The sequence below is a fragment of the Plectropomus leopardus genome, chromosome 3 (assembly GCF_008729295.1).
Source record: "Plectropomus leopardus isolate mb chromosome 3, YSFRI_Pleo_2.0, whole genome shotgun sequence".
Lineage (NCBI taxonomy): Eukaryota > Metazoa > Chordata > Actinopteri > Perciformes > Serranidae > Plectropomus > Plectropomus leopardus.
This window is the reverse complement of record NC_056465.1, coordinates 21664691-21674424: the sequence shown is the minus strand read 5'-3', so window position 1 is coordinate 21674424 and position 9734 is coordinate 21664691. Positions and strand designations below refer to the sequence as shown.

The following is a 9734-nucleotide window of genomic DNA, read 5'->3' as shown; positions in this document are numbered from 1 at the left end:
GTCTATCAAGTGAAAATTCATCAAGGCAATTCTATGAGCAATTCTCCCTTTGACAAACTCACATATACCAGTCCGATTTATTTATTTAATCTAATTTCCTGACAATACATCAGAATTATAATTGAAGCAATTAAAACAAATACAGTACAACTTAACAGATTAAGCAATTTAAAGGTTGCACAACAAAAGGGAATTTGATTTCAAACCGTAAATGCAATAAGAGTACACATAAAATAACACAATAGTGAAATAAAATCAGTTAAGACATTATGTGAAATTGACTTTTTTCTGCAATTTCCTTGATTAGAATGTAACATTTATTTCATTTCTAATAAAGACAGAATAGAGAGAAATCATATTAATTTAGTGTAAAAATATGGACGACATCCTTTAATATCTTCATGTAAAAAGTACAGATAAAGGGTAAAAGGCCACTGTGGTCAATACTGCATCTTGCATCAATTTACATTTCAGCTGCAACAAAAGAATGAGTTTACCTCCAAACTTCTTAACTTATGCATATATTGCTAGACCTTTTAAAAAAATAATTTATTTTTCTTAAATATATTTTTTAGACAATAGCATGAGACTTTATGGCTGACATGACATACCCAAACTCTTTCAGCAGCACATACAGTGTCTGATATACAACATCCATGTAAACAATCATGTAAACAAATAGCAGAACAATACTTTTGTCTCACTATGAAGAGAAATGGAAATTAAGTAGAAATGGCACTGCTAAAATATATGAGTAAATGTTAATGTAATATAACATAAAGAAAACTCCATGAAACATATGTAAAATAGCTGTATTGGTAATGCAAAATGTTTGTTGTCATTTAATGTTCCACAATTAAAGTAACATCAAACCATGTGATCAGTCAGAGAATCGGCTCTGTGTCATTCCAGTTGACAAATGCATCTTTCCACCTGAAATAAAACAACAGTTTAAGGCATTTAGAGCTGACCCACGTACAGACTGAATGATAATTTACGACTTTAAAGAGACCTATTATGCTAATTTTCAGGATTATATTTGTATTTTGGTGGTCTACTAGATTAGGTTTGCATGCTTTAATGTTTAAAAACACATCATGTGTCTCGTATTGCCCTATGCTGCAGCACTGCTGTCTGAAACAGTCTGTCTGAGTTTATGTCCCGCCTCCCAGAATCTTAGTCTGCTCTGATTGGTCAGCTGGCTCTCTCAATGCACAGTCCATTCTATTTGTTGCGTTGTGATGTCACATTGTTACCGAAGTAAACACTGAAACTCAAATGAGCTGTTTCAGGAGCAGTGACTTTTGAGGGAGAGAGAGCTCCCTTTGGCTTGGACTTTGGGCTGTATTACTTGGAGACCTTTTACAAGTATAAAAATGCTAAACAAAACAATAAAGAAAAGGGAAAAACCCAAAAAGCATAATAGGGCCCCTTTAAAGCTTTATTCACAGCATGCAAGAATTTTGAACCCCAAGAAATTTTAAGATGTGCTTTTTATGGTTGTTGCCAGGATCTGCATACATTGCTATTTACATGAGTAAACGCTTGTGTGTTTGATTGCCAAAGATCCTCACCTTGTTCGGATACACTGCTCCAGTGGAGGAATGAGATCAGCGTCGACATCTTGACAACTCAGAGCCACTTTGCCAAAAGCTAAAATTACAAACACTTAATTAAACATTTTCAGTTACATAATGAAACATGAAATAACAAAACATGACTCAAGCATCAACATAAAGAAAAATTATTTAGATTGCCAGAAAAACAAGATCACATCCTAATCACACAAATTATTTCCTGATGCACTTTTTTTCTGAGTGTTTCACTGGAAGGGAGGGAATGATAAACATAACAGCCAGGGATTAAAGAGCATGTGTACTGAGAACAACTGATGTTACATACAGACAGTGAGGCGGATCTCCTCCTGTTGATTGGCCAGTCCGTCGTAATAGTAGAGGTCAAACTCCAGGCCTTTGTCCTGATTGGTCAACAGCTCCCTCTGCAGGCCAAACAGCACGCTGAAGTGGCTTTCACTGCACACCACCCAAATGGGGTAACGGGGAGTCTTCAGATAAGCTCCTACCTTAGATATTAGAAAGTAAAACACCACAGAGCAAAGTATCTATTAATGACCAGAACTGAAGCTGCTGAACAGAATGCAGCCATCATCAATTTTAGTAGTTAAAACCTATTAAAAAGTTTATTTAATGCTTTGCACATAAGGTGTCACAAACTTCAGCTTCCTTGTCACAGAGATGGAGAGAAGTAAAATCCTAACTGTATCATGGCATTTGTTAACTCACGCCTCTTGATGTACTCCAAAGTAGAGCGACAGTTTTCCAGGGTGTAACAGTTACTTTGTACATGTATTGAGCCACAATCGTAAGAACATTTTTGCTGTAATTAGGGGCACATCTGTTACATCAGCAGCGCAGATGTGCCCATAAGATTAAAGAAGAATGCTCTCTGAGATCTTCTGTTCTCACTTGAGTCTGGCTCGCATCCGCCACCAATGTTGCTCACCTTGCAAATGTTATAGTGTTCAAACAAGGACAGCAGGCCGATGTCACAGTGACCTTTGACTCCCTTGAGGAGAGTCATGTTGCCATTGCCTGAGTCCAACTCCATGTCATTGTCAAAGACATTAGAAACTGCTCTGCCACAGAGCAACAGGTTTACCAGCTCCTGGTGAACACATACAAAAAAACAATCTTATACTTTCTATTTTGTGTATACAGCAAAAACAGTAACTAGTATCCCCTACTGCCTTGTTTTGTGTCTTACACTGAGAACCTTTTGTTGTGCTATTACTGTAATTTTATTGTTCTGTAAACACAGCATTTATTGCACATCTGTCCCTCCTTAGTTACTATTCTTGAGGTTTCTACCAGGTTTTTTCTGTCCCTAAGGACAGAGGGATGCTATATGCTGTAAAGCCCTCTGAGACTAATTGTGAGTTGTGATTAGTATAATGTACTCTAAGTCTTGCATGTAATTGTCTTACTTGAGATGAAATACATGCATTATATTTTGATCATTTGCAGTCCAGTTCAATACTTTCACTTTTAGTATTTTCCAGTTGATACACCACTAGGTAACTACACCAAACTGCGCCCCCTGACAATCGTCTATCAGCTTAGGGATGACAACTTGTCAAAAGCTACTGATGCATGACAACTGGTGAAACACAAAGTAGTTTTATTTCTGTGTAACATTTCAAACCAGAAACATTACTCTTATACAGCATTAAAATCCTCATAACAGGAGCTACTTCATGCGTGGATTAAATTGTTTTTTACTCTGCAAGATATTTCCTCCATCCAGTGCCCACTCTATTGGACACTGGGATATGCGTGTCAACTCAAGAGGTTATATTCTGTTATCAATACAGCAACTGCACATTTACTGTGTGGCCCTCCATCATGTGCTGGCTCCCTAAACTGACACTCAAAACCTTGAGCACTCCTGTCATTAACCAATGTCATCAGGACCAATTCCTCTCCTACATTATCAGTAACATTTGTGATTTTGAACACAATAACAAGTGCTCTAAACCATTTTAGCCTGCAATTTCTAGTTTCATGTCAAACCTGAGTGCAGTAACCATGGGCCCCGATGAGAGTGGTGGAGGGCACGTCCATATCGTCTCTTACTCTGAGCAAAGAATAAAGAGACAGCGCAGTTAAGGTGAAGTTTCAGAGGGATTTTATATACTTCTCGCATCTTGTTTAGTCATACTAAAAAGAGGCACAGCGTACTTTTCAATGGATCGAGATAGCACAGCAGAGATGGTGAGCAGTAAGCATCCTAACACCCCGGTCTCAAACTGTAGGAAAGAGAATAAAGTAAAAAGGTTGGCAATGTTTTGTACATCTGACAGGCAAAATTATACTAAGGAAATTCATATTGAGTTTCTCACCTGATCAATATGCTGCTCCAGAAGCAACTGCATGTCCTTCATGTTATCCACGGTGAAACATGTTATCTAAAACAAAACATGGTAATCTAAAACTTTTTTCTAAAAAAAAAACAAAATGCATTTTGCAAAGTGATAGTATTAACACAGCTAAACCTTAATAAATTATTATTAAATTCATTCCAAATAAAACAACAAAGATGTAAAATGAGAAAATAGATTTTTCCATTTCCAAATATGATTAATAATCTCCTTCAATAACATTTTAGACATGGTAATATTTCATAAATTTCAATTTTATGTGTTTTCTTACATAGTTCCGTTTGGTCACCTTAAACATTACTTTATTACCTGTGTGTGTGAGCATGTGTGTGTGCACTGCAGTGTACCTTTTCAAGCACTCCTTCAGATTTGTATTGTCCAGTTGGGGTGAAATGATTTCTCCCAGAATTTCTGTTGTAATTTAAAAAAAAAAACAACAACACACACACACACTGTTTAAATCAATGCAACACCTGAAACAGCAGATTTATCTGTATCATTTCAAAGATCAACAGGTCTGATGGGAACTGAACTTTAGGCTTTAAGAAGTGATGCGAGCCCACCCTGAGCCTCCACATCTGAGCCAGGTATTCATGTGCTATTTAGATACCAGTAACGAGGCTCTGTTAATGGTCTGGATGTAGAGGATTAAGTGGATAAAAGTATGATCTTACATTGCAATTATGGCTTTCTTTTCCTCGCCAGCCCTCCACAGTATTTCAGCCGCTGCTAAAACAAAACACTTTCTTCTTGTGGTGTTGGAAGGTCTTAACCTCCTGAGAACAGAGTGCCATTTGAGTGATAAGCAGGTTGTGTGGAGTAATAATACAGTTAATACCAAATGCAGAGGTCAATCCTTAACAGTGGCTACAAAGCATGTCCTTGATGTGCATTAATGGCTGTAAAAAGCACCCAAGAGGTTAACAGTATGGGTCAAAGCTCTGAATTGAAGGATAACATACTGAAGGCCTGTATTACTGGTTTCTGTGTTTTCAAACAGCAGTTTCTTGAGAACAAAGGCTTGGATGGATGCCAGAACTCCACAAGGACCGCCCTAAAAAATACGCACACAGTGAATATTACTTCAAGTCAACAAATCATCTGAAAATCAGTTTTCTGTATTAGTTAATTTTAGCAGTATGGCCACGTAAGACAACCTTTTTCTGCACAATTCCATATCTGAGGTCATGCGTTTCTGAGAATGTGAAACCCTGATTCCTCCACTCAACACTGAAACAATTTAGGCTGGAGCCAAGAAGAACCGCTTTCAATTCCTGGAAGAAAGCAAAAACAGAAAATTAAAGGCAGTTCTGCAGAAACTGTACCCAGAAGTTTTATTTAAAAAAAAAAAAGCACTTGTGTAAATCACCAACCATGGCAGTGTGTTGGTCCATCGGTCGACCTGCATAGTTGTGCTCTGCAACGGATCTCTTAAAGGACACTTTGGAGAGTTCTCGCAGATCGTCATCATCATCAATGTCATCTGAAAATTGATTGACACAATCAGATTTGACAAATGTGAGGCAAAAAAATCAAAAAGGCAAAGAAGATAGTTGTGGCCTCTTTTCTATATACACATTACTTACCTAAAACCATCTCAGACACATCCAAGTCAGCCACATTTAGCCTCGTCAAAGACTTCACTCTGAGAAACAGAAATAAACTTATGAACCAAATTTGGAAGGAAACTTTTTTCAACAGTATGAAACTGTGAAGTGTCCGCAGACACACTCCCATTAGCAGCTTAAAGCTATTTACTTTGTAGTCTTCTGTGTGTGTTGTTTCACTCTTTCAAAGCTGTTTTCTCTCTGCAGTCTCTCTGGTGCACTCTGCAATTCCCGCTGCCCTCCTATGCAGTCAGCTGAGCTGATTTCAGTTAGGCTGCTTTCGAAGCTTTTTTGATATACAGCAGTCACTAAAAGTCCATCCCCAAACCGCCTATTTTCGTCTTTTCTGAGCAGCAGCTGGGGCACTTCTAGCTTTCGGTTCTGCCTTTTTTTGTTTGATTCCTAGAGGGAAAAACAAAAACATGGGGAACACTGTATGATTAATATGAGTAATATGATGAAATGGCATTAATACATTTAATTAATTAATACAGGCATCCAGTACCTGAGGTGTGCTAGCAATTGGTCCAGCCATCATTCCACGTCTAATACGATTAGTTCTGCTTCTTTGGGTGCTCTCAGTGATGAAAGTCTTTTTTTCTGGTTCTCTTCTGATGAAGCTCTCTTTGTCTTGGAGGGAGGTCATCTGTGGCTGGCTTTTCTGGTCCTCTGAGTCATAAGCCCAGAAACTGGTTTGATTTTGACTGGATAGCCTGTCTGTCTCAAGCAATAATGAAGTATATGTAGGCTGAGAGGGGCAGATTTCTCCCATCGCAGACCTGCGAGAGAGATTTGTCTTGTATTTCCAAACAGTTTAAACAGCACAAAATTATAAATTAAAAACAAAACTTGTGAGATACCTCATTTTGATGTGTTTGCTGACAGCAAAAGCTGTTGTGCTATCCTCTGTCTTTGCATCATCCGTCAGTTTTGGTGTTACTGCAGGAGAGCTGGTAATCGAGCTGATGGTTGGAGTAGACTGCAGGGGATCACTTTCACTGCAGGTGATCTTGTCATTCTTAAGGCCCTCGATGCGGTGCTTTACAATAATCTCCAGTAATGTTTTCAGGGGGGAGTTCTGAGCCTGCAATAACAGAGGAGTCAGCCACCGACTTTTCATGTTATCTGCTTGCACAAAATCTAACCTCCAGCTGTAAGACTTACTTTATTCTGCCTGTAGAGACCCTCCATGTTGAGAATTTGCCTTAGGTGTGATCTGTTGTTGATGCTGGCCGCTGTGCGCGGATGCTCCTCATCCATACAGGCAATCGTCCTCCGGAGTCCCTGCGTATCAACAATGTTTTACAACATGTGGCATATCAGAGCCTGTGACTAAGAGTCTTAGCTATACTGACACTGCAGGGTTTTAACATGGTCATATTTTATTTTACTTTTACTTATTTTACTTATCAAATTGTTGATGAGAACATATTATTGTTTTTAATTTATTGAAAAAGATTCACAGATAGAACTATAAGCCAGGTCCATACTAAGTCCATGGACATGAATCTGAGTAGAAGAAGAAACACAACAGAAAATAAATAGAAATACAAATTATAAATAAATACATCAGAAATAATACAAAACAGAAGCTTTGGTCTTCATTTGAGAGTAAACATTATTTTTCAGGGTCTGTTAAATTGTAGATTTATAAACAATTCAGCAGTTTATTGTCATGTTTAGAGTTAATACATTTCAGGGATTTGCAGTGCAAAAAAATTCATTATAGATTAAATTTAAAGATGATTGGTGTTTCCACAAATTTAACTATGTATATATATAGTCATATCCACATTTAATATCTGAATTTCAAAACGAACAAACATAACTCATAATCATAAAAAGGATAATAAAAGGATAGATGTGTGTGTATATATGTATATATATATATATATATATATATATATATATATATATATAGGGGCTGATAATTGGCATTTTGTCTTTCTGTTTTATTTAATGGTCACCGATAAAATGTATTCATTAAAAAAAGCGCAAGACAGAAAATGTTTCTTTTTAAAACCTCAGGGAGTTATTATTATTTGTTTTTATTTAAATTTTTGCTTGACTTTATAAAAAAAAAAGTCGCTGGGAACTTGCTGTATATGATGTTGAAAGTCTGATTTGATTAAATATTTGCCAAAGGCATTTAAACTAAGTTTTGTGTTGGAGTTTGTTATATTCCAAATTCTAATATTGACAGAAAGATTTTCATTTTTTTCATTTTTATTGTAAATGCATATCAGTTCCAAAATCGGTCTCATTGACTACTAATAATCGGTATTCGTATTGGCCCTGAAAAACCAATATTCATCAACCCCTTATATAAATCATTAATTAATTTGAAATGTTGATGGCAGCATGTGAAAAACATCCTTCCTAAATACTAAGGTCATGCACAGGGTCACAATTTTTCTTCCATGTGACAGCAGCAATGACCATGAGAAGTAGCACCCCCTGCTGGGAAAGGCCAACATCACAACACTCTTCAAAATGAAAAAAAATAAAGGAAAGAAAATTTGATTTTTTTTTATTGGTATTTACCAAAAAATTGAAGCCTTAAATAAGTTTTTTTTTTTTTTAATCGAAACACTGAATAATTACTAGTTATTAAAATAACGCTAAGCATCATGGTCAACGGACGTTACGTAGGCTACTGCAGGTTAGCTTGCTGTAGACTCACGCACCTGTACCTGATGAATGTGAACACAAACATTTCCAACAGTTTGGACATTAATGCACTCATGAGTGACTTTGTCCCATCAAGCCACTTTTGGAGGAACACAAGAGAAGCACAAACCCAGCCAAGGTACAGTGTCTGCTCTATTAAGAGCTGCCGCCGTGCAGTTTAACACCATTACTGGGCAGTTATTTTACGATAACTGTGCGGCATAAATGCATCTTGGCTATGTTGTTTTTTGCTGTGCAAGTTGGCCTTTTGGATTGCTTGAAACTGCGCATTTGGATATGCTCTGGTCTGCTGTGCGCTAAGCAGGCGCTTAATAGTTTGAGGACTGGCACACTTTTTTCTGGCGTCAGTGAACATGCAGATAATGATTTGTGTGTGTTTGTATGTCTGTGTGTGCGCGGCCGAAGGTTTAAATACTGAGATGTATTTATGAGGTTAAAATACTGTGTTCTGGATATGTGTGCAGTGCTCTGATTGACTTAACCTGTAAAACTGTGAGTAATCTGTTTGTTCTCGTTCATTATGTGCAACAGAGTGTGCTGATATATGTTTGATCCATATTGCAGTAGCATGCTATATAATGCTACAATAAAAAGGGATTTTTGACAATATATGCCTTTAGAAGAAAAGAGATCACCCTGTTGATTGTATTCATGCACAAAATGCAGCTCTTATCACAGCAGTCTTGCCCCGGCCCTGCCAGCAACTGGTTTCAGAGATGAATCTGATGTTTGTCGCACAGAAACTGACGAGTCACATATTTCGGTGTAACACCTGAATACGCGTAACTACCGTTGTTAGACAGAGGCTAAGGCTAAGTGGCTAGCTCTGGTAACCATTTGAGGACGGAGGTCAGTTCACCGCATAGCGTTAACGTTAGCTAACTTAACGTACCTTTCGACTCAGATATTCCCGAACAACCGACGAAGATACCTCCTCAACCGAGGCGGCCATGGTGATGGGGACGCGTCCGCCTTTGATGGCCTTTTCTCACATAGATAATCAACAGGAAGATGCTCGAGCAGCAGCTTGTAGCTAACAGTCAAGTGAACTGTAATACAGTCAATGACGGACCGCAGACTTTTCAGAGACCGTCCATATCTGCTGAGGATCCGTGAAACTGTTTTGTTCTGTAAACGAGTTTTTTCCTATAGGATGTCGAAGGTATGTCCCGCCCCACTCTGCCTTCTTCTGCTTTTGATTGGCTTAATGTGGTTTTCATTTATGAACTAACAAATCCAAACAACAAAGGTAACACGTATTAGCCAATCAGAGGGAGAATAGGGCGGGACATGGCTTCACACATCCATGGAAAAAATGTAGCGTTCAGCGTGTGTTACCATGGTGATGGTAGCCTTCTCTTCTTCGTGGAATTAGGGCAGTTGGCATCCTTTATTACTGCCTCCCCCTGGCTTTAATTGTCCACTCAAAAACCTAAATACCCGTAAAATTTTAATTAATAACCCGGGCTATTATTTAC

At 37.9% G+C, this 9734-nt stretch overlaps 1 protein-coding gene across 2 annotated transcripts; it reads right to left on the bottom strand.

Moving 5' to 3' along the window:
- Positions 1 to 367: 367 nt before the first annotated feature.
- Positions 368 to 9363, bottom strand: mindy4 (MINDY lysine 48 deubiquitinase 4). Of its 2 annotated transcripts, XM_042516480.1 has the most exons (18): positions 9149 to 9363; positions 6730 to 6849; positions 6426 to 6649; positions 6071 to 6344; positions 5717 to 5967; positions 5545 to 5603; positions 5332 to 5441; positions 5116 to 5232; positions 4921 to 5012; positions 4633 to 4734; positions 4306 to 4369; positions 3920 to 3985; positions 3759 to 3826; positions 3591 to 3654; positions 2524 to 2685; positions 1903 to 2083; positions 1575 to 1653; positions 368 to 933 (listed from the first exon to the last, which is right to left on the bottom strand). In XM_042516480.1, exons 1-18 carry the CDS (start codon positions 9206 to 9208, stop codon positions 885 to 887), a joined length of 2142 nt encoding a protein of 713 aa, XP_042372414.1. In that variant the 5' UTR covers positions 9209 to 9363; the 3' UTR covers positions 368 to 884. The 2 variants fall into 2 exon arrangements, with proteins under 2 accessions (XP_042372414.1, XP_042372420.1); XM_042516486.1 differs by lacking the exons at positions 5717 to 5967; positions 6071 to 6344.
- Positions 9364 to 9734: the final 371 nt, after the last annotated feature.